Here is a 19,784-nt window from a genome sequence, read left to right on the forward strand (position 1 = left end):
TTTTATTTTCTTTTTCTCATTATATCGAAGTGATTTAAGTTAAATATTGACAATTCTTGATGGAATTCCAGAAATGGCCAGGACTTCAAACGGAACACTATTGAAAAAAGAAACCCAGACTATTGAAGAAACCGGCCAAGATGACCTTTTTCAGGATAACTAAGTCCACCCTTCGCCATACATCTTTTTTGCAAGATTTCGGTCAAATCAATAATTTTAGAACACTATTAATTAAGAATAGCTTAGTTAGCATTATAAATTAATCAAATTAGTAACTCAGAATTCACATGCTGTAAAATAATAAAAACAAAGGTGTTTTTATTTCGAATATTTTGGTCTGTATTTTATTTAGTAAACTTCGACCCTAGTGATTCCTGTCATGCTCTAGAGTTGCGGCCTAGCCGATGGCGACTGGTTTTGTGAATAGAGGATTGCGGGTTTGAGAATGCATTTACGGATAAACGCGTTCAATCTTTAATTAAAATTTTATTTATTTATCCTCTACCAACAAGCCATTGCAATATATGATACAGAATCATACGATTCACATGCTTATATTTACAAAGCACAAAATGTAAATATGATTGCATAATATCCACGCGTTGACAATGGATTTCATTTAGGTTTTACATCACCAATACGCATGCAACAGCACTATTACTCTATTATGCAATGCTCAGAGAAAATAGACTATGATATAAAACACATCATTAAGATAATTACATACCTACAACAGAACTCACAAAATGAACACTTTACTGCTAAATTATATACCCATACATACAGCATACAGTTATTGTGCTTTTGATATACCTAATTAAAGAAATGAGTGTTTAAACTTTGAATAGGAGAAATCTCTTTCATACATAATATTATAATATTATGTACTTTGTAGATTTTCTTAAAGAAAGCGAGTTAATGGGAGGTAAGAGTTGTCTGAATAATGTTTTAATTCAATACGTCATATTCATAGTTATTTTTCCTCCTTTTTTCTCTAATTCAATGATGCGAAAAACACTGTAATTTAAATTTAGTCAAAACCAACAACAACAACAACAACAAACGCTCATCATCGGCGGCCTCCGTGGTGTAGTGGTCAAGACGCTTGACTCACGCACGGAAGGTTCCGGGTTCGATTCCCGGTGAGAACACAAAAATTAAAATGTGTTTTTTTTTCAAGCCTGGGTGCTCTGTGATGTAATTCACCACTGTAATTAGGCCTCCTGGCCTGTTGTGGTGCAAAAGAAAATGTAATGTGAAAAAATGTAATCTTTGCATACAGATCTCGCTTCTTCTACATTCATACATATTCTCATGCACGCGCGCCGATTATTCCGACTTTTGACATGTCCATCTTCAAGTATTTGTTGGATTTGGTCATGCCGCGTTTTTCTCGGTCTACCTCTATTTCTGCATCCATCAACATTCGCGTTGTAAATATTCTTAGCCGTTCTTTAGCTGTCCATTCGTTCTACGTGTCCAAACCGGCGCAGAGCTCCTTTCTTGATTTTGTCGATAATGCTTGTCTCAGCTTACATAAGGTACGGATCTCAACATTTGTGTATCTATCGTACATAGTTTTACCATACTTTGCCTGAGAGATCGCATTTCGACAGCATTCAGACTACTTTCCACCACCACAAAACTGTCAAAACCACAATTTATTATTATTGTCAATAATATATAACGGAGAAAATTTAGTTAATTATTAGCGAAGATTTTTTAAAATAACTTTTGGGAGTATTATAAGCACTATTTGTATTACATGTTTTATTTTATTTTTTATTTTTTGTAGTTGCAAATTATTTGTACCTTGCTTTTGTTATGTGCAAGGTTTTATCGAATACATTTATCTTTAAATTATATTCCGTTGACTTCAACATTTTTCACCGTAGACTTACAATAATAAAAATAAATCAGAATCAGAATAAACAAAATAATTCTAGAAATATTACATTAACAAATAATAAAAAATAAAAAATCGTAAAAGTTGGACACAAAAAAAACAAAAGGAGCTAGATACCACCATTGAATAACTTAGCCTGCTTGATCGTCCCTGTAATGAATCGAACGGTCTCTCTTCGTGTATCATTACAGTTCAGGAGCTCAGCTAGGTTATTAGTCGCAGCAATCCGAGTGTTTATTTTGCATTCAAGCTCCCACCTCGGCCTATCAAACATTGGACAGTATACAAGAAGATGTTCCACAGTCTGCTCAGTGATGCCATCACATGGACAGCAACTATCGTCTCGCAGCCCAAAGCGATGCAGATATTCCCTCATGCATCCATGTCCCGAGAGAGCTTAAGTTAATTCATATGTAGGCGTTTCATGCTTCCAAAATGTAATATATATATTTTAAATTTATTTCAACAGAAAGGGAAAACGTTTTGAGAAGAGAATACCGAAGTCTAGGCATTTAAAGGGCTTATGACCTGTCATTGGCTGGTTTAAGTGGCCACTTTACACACTGTGTAACATTCACCATTCTGCCCATGTTTGAACATCCACATTTCCTCAACTCTTCCGTCTGTTGACTTTTGTGAAGTAAAGGAGCTGAAACCTTTATAAATTGGAAAATTGTTTTCAGGCGTTGCCTAGTAGGTGATTTGGTTCAGCCGGATGAATCTCACCAACATCATAAAGGTTTCAGCTCCTTTACTTCACAAAAGTCAACAGATGGAAGAGTTGAGGAAATGTGGATGTTCAAACATGGGCATAATGGTGAATGTTACATAATGTGTAACGTGGCCACTTAAACCAGCCAATGACAGGTCATAAGCCCTGTAAATGCCTAGACTTCCATATCCCCTTATCAAAACGTTTTCCTTCTCTTTTGAAATAAATTTGAATATGAACAACTCCCTAGGAAGAAAATCCAGCCAGTCTGCAAGCATTTGGACATACTCAACCGTTGTTATATATATTTTTAATATTTCATTTGACGATAACCGTGCAATGATGTAACGTGAACATCACACCTAATCAAAAGACTAAGTTAATATTCTTAAAAACTAAAAGTTATTATTTTAAATCATGGTTAAGACGTTTTTTAAAAATACGTTTTTTTACAGCATGTTTTTAAGAAGTTTTTATATGTTTTTCGATGGCTCCTCTTAAATTAGAATACTGAAAGATGAAATCGAGTAGGGATAAATCGTCCTTGTAGTGAAGTGGTTAGTGCATTCACTTACAACGCTTGAGGTCGTGGGTTCGATTCCTGGCAGGGTAAACGTAAAATATTTGTTCGAAATATGATTCAACATTGCAATATTTCACTGTCCCTGGACTGATACCTGAAGCGTGCAAAACAAAATGTTTTTTAAAAAATATTTTTTTTAAATTCAGATCCGATTGGAGAAAACGTCGTGGAAATTCAGCGTTGCCATTTTGAGCTCGCCTTATGTTCCAAGTAAGGAACAGTCCGCAGCCGGCACTAAAGAATAATACAATAGTCGATAGTAATTATACGCATCCGTGTAGACTTTCCAATTCATTCATTCGGCAAAGTTGACGAAGCAACGCAACGCGATGCCATTGTTTTACGCGTCAGATATGGCGACTGATTAACTTGTGGTCATATTTTCAAACTAATAAGAAACTAATATCCATCATCATTTTCCTTTCTCCAATTACAACCAACGTATCTTGATCATTTTTGTTACGCAGAAGGTAAGATGATCAGTCATACGCTTCAGCTGCCAGTCCAGCGCCGCGCTTATGAACGCCATCTTCATCGGTACATTTCGAGATGGTATAAACTAACATCGATATTTTTGTACGAGAATGTGTATATTTGTATGAAAATTTAAAATTTCTTCGTGGATAATCTATATTTTTTTAAATTTAATCTTTATTTTTATTTTATTTTATTGAAATAAACGGCACTTAGTGCCTTTTACATATTAGTTACAAATACAATTAAATATACATACATGTAAGCATAAGTAATACGATTAATTTAGAAAGTCTAAGAAATATTAAGTATATAAAAGAATAAAATATACCAGTTATAGAATTATCGATAAAAAAAGATAATTTGGTATTAGAAATACTTTGAATCAGTTAAAAAAAAACTAAGAAGACAATTTTGAATAACATTTAAAAAAAATATAAATATGTATTATTATTGAAAACTAATATTTAGGTAAATAGTGTATAAAAATATATAATGATGTAAAAAAAATGATAAAGAGAAATATTTTTTACTTGTAAATTAATTCAAGAAAAGAAACGAAAAAAGAAAAAAAGACACTAATAAAGAAGATTAAAACAAATTTTTAACAAAAGTAACAAATAGTTACCTAGAACTATTACCAATAAAACAAAGAAAAAGAGCCGTTCTATATGTAATAAATTTTATGTGAAATGAGTCACCAATGTCCTAATACTTATTGCCTAGAGAGTGAAGTCTATAGAATGAAGTCTAATTGAACATGCTTAGAAAAAAAAATTGTAAACATTTTCTATTTTTCACATAGAAAACTTAATTTTACATTGTGGATAAAATTAAAGATAAAATTTATTTTCTCATTAGAATACGGATCCTGGAACTATGAGAGATTGCAGTGAAAACCCAGCCTTATAATTAATGTCACCTACCAATTATCAGAAATTGAATCTTAGACCTCAAACATGATAGACGAATGCGGAATGCGCCAATCACTACACTTCGAGACAGAAATATCTCCACTTGATTTTCTTTTTCAGAATTTTTACCTGACAGCCAAAAGCACTCTTCCAGGGTTCTGATTTTATTCCACACTCAAAACTTTATTCTATATTCGTCCGGACAAAGAAAATGAATGCTATAAAATAACTAATCGTCTCGCGTTTAAACTATTTATGCTTTGTCTGTTGCAGTATTTCATTTTCCCGCCGACACGATATGAATTTTTTTAATGACCCAATCAATTTTCAAAATATATTAATGTAAATTATTATGAAAATAAAACTTTGTTATCAGTGTTACACTGATATTGATATTATGATTGTGTAACACTGATAACAAAGTTTTATTTTCATAATAATTTATAATGAAGTGTTACGAAGTGAATGCCGATTCAATTAAAAATATTATATTAATGTACATTATTCAACTTGTCTTTGTAGAATAACTTATAAAGCGCATTTTTTCTACAACAGTGATGGATTAAAGAGGGTTTCACAAAACACGTGAGATAAAACATAATATATTATTAAAGATGAGCATGACATTGAAATTCGATACTTCGACATTGAAAAACACGGTGAATTTTTCGCCGGCCTAACAACATGCTTATAAAAACTTTACGTCAGGTACCCCTCAAGAATATCGGGTATCTTGTTTATAATAAACTCTATTCTTTATCATGCCCCACCATTTTGTTTTACTTTTATGCTTCAAAAACTTTTGTTATTTGACGAAAGAAGAGAGACGTTAGAGAATAAAATTATTTTTCTTTTTTTACTAAATCATCGGTGATACTGCGATACCGCGTAACCAGTGACTCCATGTAGGCACATAAGCAGTGCCTTTCCTACTAGAATTTCATTAAAACAATAACAAAAAATAATTTAAAACATGCGAGTAACTATTTGTAAAATTTAAAAAATGCGCCAGATATAATTCGGTTAAGTACTGTAGCGTTCCGATCGGCGCGCCGCCATTGACTAGGGTCGGCTAATGCACAAACTACAGATGCTTATTTTGTTCATATTGCAGCTGTTGTTTACATGAACAAAACGTGTATGTGTTTGTTTTTTATTCAGTTGTAATTATGCTTTAATGAGTAACTTTTATTATTTAATAAAAGACGGTCACAGATCAAATATCAAATAAATATTTTTCTGTGGATATCTGTCATTGGTTTTATTCTCTGTATATGTTATTTGTTATATTTTTATTACATGTATTACTGTTGATATCCCCAATAAATTTTTAAAAAAATAAAAAAATAATAAAAAAATAACCTCAATCGCCTTAAATTGATTTTTTCATACAACGGAGAATATGCTCCAAGTTTATTTTGTTAATAAAAAATTGAAATGGAGTTCTGTGAAACTTGAGATATTGACGGAATGTGTATGTGTGTGTGTAACAGCGCGTTTTTTCAGTAATACTGGACAAAAAACTTATTATTAGCAAAGGAAGGTAAACTCTTAAATTATATTAAATTCAAAATTTTTTTTTTGAATGTTACACGTAAATTCAGTATTTAATATCATGAAGAGTTTAACTGGCTAACTAGGTGCGTACATACAAAATATAGTGATTCAAACGAATGTGACGAGTGAAGGAAACTGTTTGGTAAGATTTATTACTTGTATTCTATAAAACATACTTTTTTTCTACTGCTTACCCTAGTTAAAAACTCTGTGCACGTGACTGCGCGTAACTATCGATAGATTTTTTTGGAAAGGGATTTTATTCAATCAAAAATACTGCTAAAATATCAGAAAAACTATCAATTATAGCAATAGTTAAAAACTATCGTCTCTTAGTTCCTATGACGAATTGATTATACGATTATACTCGTAGTAAAATACTTTCGTAAAAAAACAAGTTGCGCAATATTGCAGTATCACCAACGATGTTATCATCATAATCATCTTCATTCCAATAACGCATAGGGTCCAGCGTTAATTCAATTATTGCAGAGTACCAGTGATAATTTGCAAAAAACGTGAAGTCAAGATCATAAGATTACTAACATTTAATTCACGAACTAAATCAAACATTGAAATCGGTCCAATAACCACATGCCCTCTGGACTATTAGACGGGGCGAGATAATGATGAAAACGGTGACAGTGGACAAAAATAATATATGCCAGATTTCGTACTTCAAACATTATGAAAATTCCTTATTAAAATGTACATTGAAATAAAATTACATATCGCGCACTGAGTTGAAGACTGTTGTAACACAAAATTCATCGAATTTGAGTTATGGACACAGTCAAAACGTGAATTTTGCTCTGCATATTTGACTAAGACAGTCGTAATTCTATCACTAAACCTGAGAAGTCATACCAATTACTTCACTTTTCTTATATTTATTTTTTTCATAATATATTTTACTAAAAATAATTACACTTTCAATTAATCTTGATGTACCTACAACAAATACATCATAACTTTTTTTTACTGAAAAACTTAGCACTTTTTCTTAAAAGTATAAATTTATGTTTAGTAAAACTGAATTTTTTCTCTCCTGTAAAAGCAGTAATTTTGAGTTAAAACAGTCTCCTACTCAGTGTGCGATATATAAAATGTACAAAAAATAATAAATTTTACTATGGAGCAGGATTTGAATCTTGGACTCGGATCTAGAAGACCGCAACACTACCACGAGACCACATCCCGATCTAACCATATTATACACTTACTCTCATACAAATACACACACACACACACAAACTTTAGTTGTACCATAATTTAATATGTACGATTTTTATTAAGAAACTTCGCTGGTCTGTCTTTAAACTGTATTTTTTATGTTTTCATATCATTTTTTTTTTGTTTGTTTCTTCAAAATAAATAAATAATAAATAAGTTTTAGTCTTAAGTCTTCTTTGTATATTCTAATGTGTGTAAATATATTAATAAAAAAAAAGTATATTGTTCAGTGTCATCGGCACGGCTAACTCCCAGCTATCATAGTTTATTATGTGGAAAAAATAAATTAATAAAAAAATAATTCAAAATGATCTTAAACTTTCATTTTCAAAGGTCAGTCGGGGTAAACCACTATTGAATTGACTGGGATTTTATAAAAAACTTTTCCACATATTTTATATTCCGTCGTTCAAATGGAAATACAATATTTACTGTGCTTAAAGAAATATGAAAATGAGTTTGAATTTTTCGAAGCAATAAGTTCTTGGTTTTGCGATTGTCGATTCCATAAAATAAGTATGAAATATCCATAAAAGTATGTTACGAGAAAGGCCTTTAACAAACATGCGTATCAAACATACAAACTGGACAATTTGAACGTGGCTACCTTTTTTATGCGCACGGACTCCTAATTCAATTATTTTTTTTAACTAAGATTTAACTAAGATCGACAAAATCAACGTCTCGTTGTCTCGTTTTCCGCACCCCAAAACTGAACTAATTTTGTTGATTTAAAAAAAAGTGTTACAGAATTATGCTGCGTTTTACAAGAAATGTTATCATATTTGTATATCGTACGTCCGATGGCGGCAGATGAAATTGGGCGATTTTAAGGGTTTTTGGGTGGTCCTGGTTCCTATAATAAACAATTTACTCGTAATAATAAAAAACAAAATGATACCGACTCGTCAACGGTAAATATCTATAGTGTGTAAAATGTAACGGCTCTGGTGTCATGATCCAGGGAGAAAATACGGGAGTTCGTTTGTATAAAAAAAAAGACATATCGCGTTTTCTCTTAATGATGGATAAGTTGAAGATTCTTAATTTCATTAATAAGAGTTCCGTCGCAGCACTAGCGCGGCGCAGACGGTACGCAACAAATATGATTTGTTCGTGCTAAACACTCCAAGCAAACGCACTGCACGTTTTTGGCTTGATCGCTTCCGTTCAGAAAATTTCAACTTCAAAAACGAATCTTGTGGAAGACCGGAGACTAAGATTAAAAACGAGGAATGGAAACCGATAATGGAAGTGGACACATCTTAATCAACGACCGAGCTAGCAACAGCTTACAACGTAAGTGACAAAGCATAATTAAGTCATTTACATAAAGTCAGCAAAGTCAAGAAGCTTGAGAAGTGGATGCCCCACTGCACTGGAATGAGCTCCAGAGACGAGCACCCGTCGATATCTACGTACTTCATAAGCGGCCCGTCTATTGATTGGATGGAACCAATGCTTCACTAGAAAATCGACTTCTAAGCTAAATTGAATTAAAAGTGACTGAAGTAAAATTCACTGCGCTCCATCTAATTATGAAATAAAGAACTACGTAGGTCTGTTGGTTTCTGTAAGGCAGTAGCCCAGTACTGAATTCACAAGTTCACACATACGCAAATTAAGATCTTTAATAGCTCTGTGGAAACGATTCCAACAAACCAATACACGTTTATTTTTCGCATATCGTGACTTTTTCATAATAAATTTAACACTGACACGGTGGTGTTATAATATCAAACTATTAAAAATAACTCTTTTATGATGAAATTATTGCAAAACGTAGCTTTTTCGTTTATTTCAAAGCACTTAATTCGAATTACTATGTTAGTAGTAAGAAAATATTTTTAATTTGTACCTAGTACCAGGTAACTGCTTCCTGAAACCTCACCACATGCCCTGATGAATGGTTTGCTGACCCGGCCGCATAATTCATAGCAGACGGTCTCTAAGCAGCAAGAGCAGAACCTGGAGACAATCCGTAATCCACAATACTTGACGAATCTTGCTTCAATTGATTTTCATTTCTTTAGAAATTTGGAGAGCGTTTTACGTGGGATAAATATTATCCCCCCATGAGTCGAGTCGGCGAAACATGCTTTCACGGTGTTTGTCGTCTCCCGCCCACAGGACTTTGACAGCAAAGGCATCAATCAACTACCGTTAAAATGGAAAAACCGTATAGAGAACATGGAACAATACGACAATTTTTTTTTTAAATCTGTATAAACAGAAATTTCATAAGTAAGCACCTAAGATACGTACGATTGCTCCTTGTGCGTTGAACTGGGTTCGATTTAAAATTGTTGTCAAAATATTGTTTACTCAATAAAATAATTATAATTAGATCATACAAGACTGGTGTAAATGTAAAAAAGAACACTTCTCAGAATTTGCATAATTTAAACAAAAAAACAAAAAATGGATTTTCCCCTCTAGGGTTTAATATATATATATATATAAATAAATATTTTCAGGCGTTTTGTTGAAATAATTTAATCAAATGAATCTCCCCGCGTCAATAAAGGGATATTGACTTTAAGGAGATGTTCAAATGTAGGCAGAATGTTGAATGTTGCACAGTGTGTAAAGTGGCCACTAAAACCAGCCAATGACAGTTCATAAGCCTTGTAGATGCCTAGACTTTTATGTTTCCTTCTCAAAAGTGTTATTCATCTTTGTTGTAATATTTGAATACTTACAAATCCTAGCGGATTGAATCCAGTTCTCGTTTACAAAAAAATCGACAAACTTAAAACATCTTCGTAAAATACTTTGCATTATATGATTTGTAGATAAATAAAAAAAATAGTGTACCCACGTTTGTTGCCTTCGCATGTCGTACTACGACGTAGTGGATCAGCCAGTTCTAATACTGAGGTCTAATGCCTCGTTAAATTTGCGTAACTTTACCTAACAAAGAAACCATTTAAAAGAAATATAGTACCGAACTAACTATCAGATATGTGTAATACTTTGTACGCAGCTAACAGCACTATTAAGATATAATTCTTAATTAAAAACCCCTGTATTCCAAACCGCCGCGGAGATTAATGATCTCATTATTTAAATTTGAATCTGCGGAAGTTTTTAGTCAGCACTTTATAGTAACTCTGTACTTACGTAATCACATTAAGGAGTATTTACATAAAAATAACTTTAAAAATATATTTCAATTAGAAAATAATAACAACAAATATTTGTTATCATTGCATTGGTGCTTTCTCAAAACTCGCTTGAATGTACCTACTGCCGACTGCGACACGGTACAAACTACTGGAAGTTAAACCCTTTTTTTTAAGGTGTTATCATAAGTTTCGTCAGTTTTTTTCCAAAAACCCAGCCTTAAAAATGGAACGTCAAGTAGATGCAAGTGAGCATTTTTGACATCTTTTTCTGTTCGCGTTCAATCGAGCGAAAAAGGAGAATATAATATTTGTTATAATTTGTTCTCTTCATTTGGAAAAAAACGGACAACTTATGTTAACACACATACTTAAAGTAAAAGTTTTAAAATGAAGCTTTCGTGGTGGTTTTCGAGAAAGGCGTTCTTATTTAATACTGACCACGATAATTTTCTTTCATTATTTTACAACAAATTGGTCAATAATGTATTCTCCTTTATTCCCTCGATTGAACGCGAACAGAAGGAGGTCTTGAAAATGCTCACGTCTGCATTCCATTTCTCAGGCCGGTAATCAAATCAAATAATGTATGTTACAGCATAATAATAAGCAAACACAATATCTTGAAGGTGAGAAAATTTTCTTTAAAAAAAATTCAAAAAACCTTTGCCAAAACCGATAACGAAATATATTTAAATAAGTTAAAAGTTACTTTGAAACGCCCAAAACTAAGCGTTTTTATTTGTAAAACTTCATCATTTCATTATTTCCTTTCCGCAACTAATGGTGCATATGGCACTGTATGTTTCAATACCAATCGCAGCGTATTTTGATAATTTTGTTACATGAAGGTAAGATAATCAGTCTTACGCTTCAGGTACCAGTCCATATTAATGGGAAGTTAAAATTTATCTTCAATTTTATGTAAAAAGTTAAATTAAGTTTTCAGTTTGAAAAATAGAAAATGTTAATTTTTTTTCTAACAATGTTCAATTACAGGTTACTTACGAAGATATTTTGTTTTTTTTTTACAAATATACGCGTTTTCTCCAGCGCAGATCCAGCAAAATACAGTAAGATTATTTTTAAAGGCGAAAATTTTCCAAGCAACTCCTTAAAAAGTCGTCTTAAAAATAAACAAATCCGAGATAGGGTAAAGTAGACAATGATTGACCACCCTATTAGTGATGGCCCGCTATCACTTTGATTGCCCTTTTTTCAAAAACACATTTAAACAGTTGACCAAAATATTAAAAAATGACTCTATTGTTTTAATACAAACACAATATCTACGTGTGAAAAAATTGAAGGAATACAGATATTCAAATATGGGTAGAATGGTGAATGTTACACAGTGTGTAAAGGGGCCACTCAAACCAGCCAATGACAGATCATAAGCCTTGTGGACGCCTAGACTTCTATATTACCTTCTCTTAAATGTTCTTCTTCTCTGTTGTTATAACATGTTAATTGTCTTTTATATCTTTTGTATAACGGACACAACGTATGTTAACTGCAATACACGACACATAATTTGCCCTGAAGATGACTCCTACAACGGTAGCCGAAACTTCGGAACGAATCCAACCAACACGCGATCACCCAAAATAGACGATACATACGAGTATTGATAACAACGACCGTAAAAAACTACGCATCAATGTATTTAAGATAAATTGAATTTAGTGTGGAGAGTCTTCAATGATATTTTCCTAGAACTGAAGAAACCGGTCATCGGCTAGTGAATTGAATAATGCTTCTGACGTCATAGGACGATGAAAATTGCAATGAATTATTATTAGTTACGTAATCACTTTACATTTGTATGCTAAATTGCTAATACATAATTCTCTCATCTATATAAATATATTGGTGGATCGTTGCGGGAGACGCCATACACTCTGTTCACCAGATGCTTTGTGATAAAATCAACCAAAAAAGAATTCACAAAAATTAATGGATCTTTAAGACATGGCAAAGTACCTGATCTTTTACATTTTAGTTCACTTGACTTATATTATAAAAACCATTACTGTATTATGCAGATCAAAACATATATATGTGTATATTTAGTATTCACGTAAAATGCACACGCGCGCACGCACGTGATGTGTGCATTTTAAAATTAAAATAAAACCCTTTCGTTTATTTCTTTAGTTTTACATTTTCAGAATCATTTTTTTTAAGACTAATTCAGCAATAATTTAATATATCTTTTCAATCAAACCGTGAAAATAACTAATCGTAGAAACTTTAACGCCAGCGCGCTGACCCAGCGTATACTGGAGCGTTTTGAATACTATCATAACTACGTATGATTTTATTTATTTATTAATTTTACAGTTTTATATGTACAGAGGTTTTTTGCTTTAGGTTCCGATTGGCTAGGAAATGCCTGTTTTTAGGCAGGACCTTCTATATTACATGTGTTTTGTCATTAAATAATGCTTAAACAATTCTAATCAATAACAAAAATATGAATCGGGTTGTGGTCCCGTGGCTAGTGTTACGGACTCACGGATCAGAGATCCGAGGTTCGAACCCCGCTCTCCGAGTCGTCCCTATGCGTTACTCTTCACCTTATTTGTTTTTCTTCTCGTGTTTTTTTGTGAACTTTTTATGTGCCATATTTGTAATTGTTTAAATGAATTTAAATAAATTGAATATGATATCTGTTTCTGGGAGGGTGAAGATACACTTATGTGTGTGCAATAGTACCAGAACCAGTGAGGGACTATTATTATACATAGAATAAAAGATAAAAAAATACCCAAAAAAGGAAATCGAGTGGAGATAAGTCCGACATGTTGTGTACTAGTTTGGGCGTTCGCCTACCATGCTTGGATTCGATTCTCGGGAAGGCTACCATGAAATATTTGTTTTAAAGGGATTTTTCATCAAAGCATTTTACTGTCCCTGGGCTGGTACTTGACGTATAAGACTGATCACCTTACCTTTCCGAAACAGATAATCGAGATACGCTGATTAAAAATGCAGTGCCCTTACACCATTGGCTGTAAATTAGAATTTGATAATGATGATGAATATAATGAATAACGTCCATTTAAAAAATCATGTGTATTTGAACTTGAGTAATTAATTAATGAAATACAGTCTAAAGTGTACATTAGTTTAATCACGTTACAATGTGTCCGGCTCTGTAATTGTTGAAAGGACCAGGACGATAGAGACACTTGAAGAGGTCTTCATGGCACGAAGAGGTCTCTACTATAATGGGGTTAGTGAACTATTGAAGACCGTCTATTGTATGTGCACGAGAGCTTTACTACAAGCATCTCTATTGTGTGATCTAGAACCACATTCTTGCCAAATACCAAAAAAATGCAAGACATGGTAAAATACATAAGTAAAAATACAAGAATATATAATAACTCTATATAAGAATATATTATATAACGTATAATAAGCGGGGTCCGGGGTATAAACCCCGATCTATCACAATTTATTTCCCATCAGAACATCTAAGAAAAAATGGTTCCAATAATTGAAATATTTTAGTAAATCATAAGAACGCAAGTACCGATGTATTTTTTATAAAAAAAATATGGTAATAAAAATACAAATGTAGTTTTATTCTACACAGATTTTTTATTTTTCGCGACCGACATCGTCAGACTGGTAAAAATTATAAATAAATGTATGTTTGTATTTTTTTAATTATAATTAAAATGCAGTTCCACCAAGAAAAGTCAGTAAAAAAACTCAATGTATTAGAAAATGAAAATTTTAAACAATGTTTTTAGTTTGCCCACATTTTTGTAGACAAGGAATGGATTCAACTCCTAAGGGAGAGGGGTTAATATTAACATATCACAACACAGGTTGAAAAGCATTTTAGATAAGGTAATATAGAAGTCTAGGCATTACATGGTGAGTGTTACACAGTGTGTAAAGTGGCCACTTAAACTAGACAGGTCATAAGCCCTGTAGACGCCTAGACTTCTATATTACCTTCTCTAAAATGTTCTTCATTTCTGTTATAATAGGAAAATTTTGAATTTACAGTTCCTTTTTATGTTTTTGTTATTTGCAATTATGTTAGGTTATTCCGCGCTCAAAAGTCAACTGATTTTGTTATTTTTTTGAGTATCAGAATAAAACTTTCTATATCGGTAGGTTTTGCGTTTTTGCTTCTTACTTTTTTACACTCAACATATTGAAGTTGCTATTATTCATAAACCTTAAGAACGTAAATTAGACTTTTTTGCCAAAAACCGCACGTAAAACTGTCTAGCCATTTTTAAGTTTTTCCGAGACGGATAACAGCGATTCATTTATAAACATATACTCATATATAGATATAGATCTATAAAAAATAAATAAAATACCGTCGCCTATAGTATAGCACCGTGTACCTCAATTGAAAAACAGGCGCCGTGACGCAGTTGATTAGACAGCTATCTGTAAAACTGGCGTCGTGGGTTCGATTCCCGCCAGCAAGAAAAAATCCAAGAAAGATTTTTTTATCAATTGGTCTGGGTGTTGTGGTGTATTTTTCATTATCTCCTTCCATATCCTCTCTATCCCACCTGCTGACAAGCCTCAAAATAGAGGCTTAGCGGGTTTTTCCTTTAAAAAAATAATAAATAAAAAATGAAGGAAAAAGAAATCTAGTAAATATACTAATGTATATCTACTAATATAAAATGAAAAAAAATGGAATTTCTTTTTTAAAAATTCAAATTAAATTTATAATTTATTTATTTTTAATTTGTATTTAAATTTTATTTATTTTTTCAATCTGGCAATTAAAAAAATCGTCGTAATCACGCGGTAGCGCACAAAAAGACTTGTTTTTAGAATACGTTATGTTATAATGTAAGCGACAATATAATATAATAAGCAACAAATTACTTACATTATGATTACATAATTTATACCAAACAACCGCATTACATAATAGATAATAAAAAACCAGTTCCTGTAAATAAGAGGTTTATAGGCTCAGAATTTATTCTAACCGGCTCGGCTGCACTTATAAATAATTCGGCTCTACGTAAAAGAACATGAAAAAAAAACATGATATCTAAAACAATATTACTGTCTAATGGTAGTAATTAAAACTTGCTTATGTGATTTTTCAATCGAACAAGACGTGCGTAAAATGAAAGCAAAATCAGTATTGAGGGTAATAAACAATTGTACATTCGGATTTACATCAAATCAACAGTCGTTAAGGCTGTAGTCTGGTAAAACGAACGCAAAATTAGGAAATCATACGATTTTGCCATTTTAAAACGAATATTTGTCAAAAATCGCGCAATAAAAAAAATTAAAAATTATGTATGAGATAAAAACAATACTTTTTATAGGTATTTCTATCAAAAAATGTACTTCAAAGTTTCATATAACTAAAATATAATTACTTTTAGACCGGCAGATTACGCCATTTCAAATTTAGACTAAGCTTATTAATCTGGGATCTCAATAAAGACTAAGTATTGAACTATTTTTTTTTTAAATGATTTAAAGATAATAAATTTAAAAAGGAGATGGCCGCGGCAGAATTTTATTTTTTTGTTTTCGAAAAGAAATATAAGCATTTTAAAGCACATAAATTTTTGTAAAATTTTCCTTTATTTCTACGTAAATTATGCAATCAGTAACACCATAAAAAAATTAAAAATATTGAAATAGTTTAGTTAAATCCTTTTTTTATAGAACTGTATTTTTTTTAAATTTATTTTTTTATTTATATATAATTACTTTCAGACCGGCAGATTACGCAATTTCAAAATTTAGACTAAGCTTATTAATCTGGGATCTCAATAAAGACTAAGTATTGAACTTAAATTTTTAATAATGATTTGAAGATAATAAATTTAAAAAGGAGATGGCCGCGGCAGAATCTTATTTTTTTGTTTTTGAAAAGAAATATAAGCATTTTAAATCACATAAATTTTTCCTTTATTTCTACGTAAAATTATGCAATCAGTAATACCATAAAAAAATTTTAAATATTGAAATAGTTTAGTTAAAACCTTTTTTTATAGAACTGTATTTTTTTATTTTTTTTCAATACGATAATTCTAGTTGTAATATTCAATTTTAAACAATGTCTTATTTGGGTTTTTATTACATTCAGATCGGCCCTCAGAGCGGCCGCAGACGGACGTGTTTTCTGTGCTCAAAATTTTAATGCCTTTTTCAAAACAAAATTTAGTTCGAAACATATATTTTTTGTGTTCCTTCTAACACAATTTAAACCAGGATCAAAACCAAGTTATTTTTTTAATGAATAGTTTGTTCGAATTTGATAAATCATTCAAAAATGTAATTTCACGTCATATTCAAATAACAATTAACGGCGTCATTTTACTCGTACACAAAAACGGTCAAATTGCACATTTATCTAGGACATACCAGCACTCGGTAGGTACTATGTACAAAGTGTACACTAAACAGCCATATAATTATTACAATGTCGCGAACGCAGCCAACTTCATTGTGATGGTTTGACGTTTTGCTTAGCCGGCCGCTGACTAATAATATTTTCTATCAATCAGAATTACTTTATTATAGAAATCAAAGACGAGTGATACTTTAATCCATAAATTTGGAATATTTAGTGACCGATTTTATCATAACAATGCCGAAAAAACCAACGAAAAAACCAAACGAAAACTAAATCAATCCCAATTTCCAAAGGAGAAATGCAATGTAAGTTGGATTTGATTAATTTATTAGTATTAAAATTTAGAATACAAAGGACAGACATTTGATTTACATAAATCATTGTATCACCATTACAAATAAATGTAACAGTTTATTATTTGCTTATTTTAGGATTCAAAAAAGCTCAAATTAACTAAGGCCTGTGGAGAATACACTGTAAGTTATTGTCTTATTTACTTAGATAAATAAAATTCCTACAACATTTTACAAAACAATACTAAATGTACAAATAAGTTTGAATTTGGTAATGTATCCCTAAATAAAACACGTTTATTGGATTTTTATTTTACTTTATTTGTTTAAAAAGACCAGAGTTTATATTGTGACGCACTCCGTCGTTTGAAAATGTCCTAACAAGACGAAACGCGTCACAGTATACGCTCTTATATATTTAAAAAAATAAAGTACAATAATTAATTAAGTAATAAAGTACAAAGAATTCTACCAATTGTCTGCATTCACAATAAAAAAATACAAATAATAATTATTATAACCCTTATTTTCTAAATATTGACTATCAATAAGTAGGGTTATATTTGCCTTTTGGGTAATATGCAAATTGAAATGTTTTAGGGTGTTCCAGCGAAATATCTTTCAACTGATATTCTAGAAGATGACGGTTGTCAGGTTAGTATTCATATCGAAGTAGGAATATTTTAAGTATTTACATTAAAATAGCTAATGAGATCTAAATTGGATTATGATTATTAATTAATCTGTATTATTTCAGGCGCAACAGCTAGTTCCAGAACTGCTAGCACAGCCATTACACCCCTTTAAGTTGGAAGGCAGGAGAGTTGTGGACATCCAGGAATTTTTCACTAAAATCCAGGAAATATTTTCTCATTCTTCCATGTTTGATTGCAAAGGAACGAATATGGTGATTGTGGATGAAAAGTTGCATGGCTTTAATTCTATATTAAATTTAAAATGTAATATGTGTGGATTATGTTTTTCTGTAAATTGTTGCAAGGACAGATCGAATGAAATGAGTTTAAATGAATCGTTTGTGTCTGGAATATCGAGTATCGGTTCTGGATATAGTGGTTTGCAAGAGTTGACTGCTGCTGTTGGAATTCCTTGCATGAGTAAATGGAAGTATTTGAAGATCAATAAGAAAGTGTGTGAATGGTGGGATACTGCGAAACTAAAAGTTATGGAGGAGGCAACGAAAGAAGAGGGACAACTGGCTACTGCGAATGGTGAAATTGATGAAAATGGTATACCAATGATAACTGTTGTGGCTGACGGGTGTTGGTCTAAGAGATCATACAAAACCAACTACTCGTCTAACTCGGGCGCAGCTTCTATAGTAGGGTTTCGTACGGGGAAAGTTCTATATATGGGTGTTTATAATAAATACTGTGTGATTTGTGCCAGAGCAACTAATAAGAATATTGAGGCACCAAAACATGAATGTTTTAAAAATTACTCAGGATCTTCAAGTGGTATGGAATCGGCGATCATTCTGAAAGAAATTTGATAGAAAGAAGAACGGTTTTACAATCAGATAGCGGGGAATGGTTAGAAAAGTGTAGAAATTTACTCACTGCGTCATGGTTTGGTAAAGTTTGTAAAAGAAGAATAGGAATTAGTTGTTCAGGGTTAGTTAAAAGTATGCCATATAGTAAATCGCTAAGTAATATTTTTTCTATTAAATATGGTCAGGATTATGAACTGACCGCATTAAACCAATTAAGCCTTCAAGAAAATATCAAATTTCAGAAGTGTGGGCTGTTTATTGATAGTGAATATTGTTTTCTAGGCGCCACACCAGATAACATTAGTACGGATCATAGCGGTATCATTATAGAAATAAAATGTCCATCGTCTGCTTCTAATATGACTATGACTGTTGAAACCGCCATCGACAGTGGTAAAATTAAGTTTTGGAAAAGAAATAGAAACCATACCGAGTATTATGTAAATCAGAATCACGATTGGTATTACCAAGTTCAAGGACAGTTGCATATTACTAAAAAAAATATGTCTTTTTGGAGTGTGGACCGGAGCCCAACATAAAATTAAAATCTTTTTATTTAAACTGTTTGCTTCCAGAGCTTGTTGACCCCCGAGTTACACGATCCATGCCTATCAGAGATCCACCAAATGTTCTCGAGGCTATCGAAAACAAAAAAGTTGCCCCCAATAAAGTCATAAATTGTTAAAAAAAAGCTGTTTAACGAAAACATCCCATCAACCAGTAAAAGTTAAATTATACTCACCAGTTTCAGAAAAATATTTACCTAAATCAGCTTAGAAATTCCGCCCTCTTTCAACTATGATGGTTTTTTTTTTTTTAATTTATGTAGATGTTGCTTTTATTATTTTTTTAATTTCTGTTTCCAGATACACAACTTTGATTGAACCTGTCCCCCCTAAATCAAGACCATTGTAACATGAAATATATTCTTAGTTCTTTTTCACAATGTATTTTTCATAAAATAACTAGCGATCTATTGTTATCAAAAATATTGGGATTCTTTACTGGTTCTTCCCAATAATATATATTTTTGAACCATTTGCACTTTAGTATTTTTTCAATAAAAATGAAATTTTCCTCCACAATTTGTTTATTTTTACT

The 19,784-nt window shown here is 31.8% G+C and overlaps 1 protein-coding gene and 1 long non-coding RNA gene across 2 annotated transcripts in view; one reads left to right on the top strand and one right to left on the bottom strand.

Annotated features, from left to right (window-relative positions):
• Positions 1-19,784, bottom strand: part of LOC148279111 (uncharacterized) — a 253,209-nt gene that overhangs the window by 120,432 nt on the left and 112,993 nt on the right. The window lies entirely within an intron of this gene.
• LOC148279112 (uncharacterized) lies at positions 12,050-19,768 on the top strand. The gene is made up of 5 exons (XM_088230433.1): positions 12,050-12,064; positions 17,048-17,185; positions 17,312-17,356; positions 17,774-17,827; positions 17,931-19,768. Exons 1-5 carry the CDS (start codon positions 12,050-12,052, stop codon positions 18,681-18,683), a joined length of 1,005 nt encoding a protein of 334 aa, XP_088086559.1. The 3' UTR covers positions 18,684-19,768.

The sequence above is a fragment of the Micrasema longulum genome, unplaced genomic scaffold (assembly GCF_059751315.1).
Source record: "Micrasema longulum isolate JH-2025_06_02 unplaced genomic scaffold, ASM5975131v1 h1tg000762l, whole genome shotgun sequence".
Taxonomy (NCBI): domain Eukaryota; kingdom Metazoa; phylum Arthropoda; class Insecta; order Trichoptera; family Brachycentridae; genus Micrasema; species Micrasema longulum.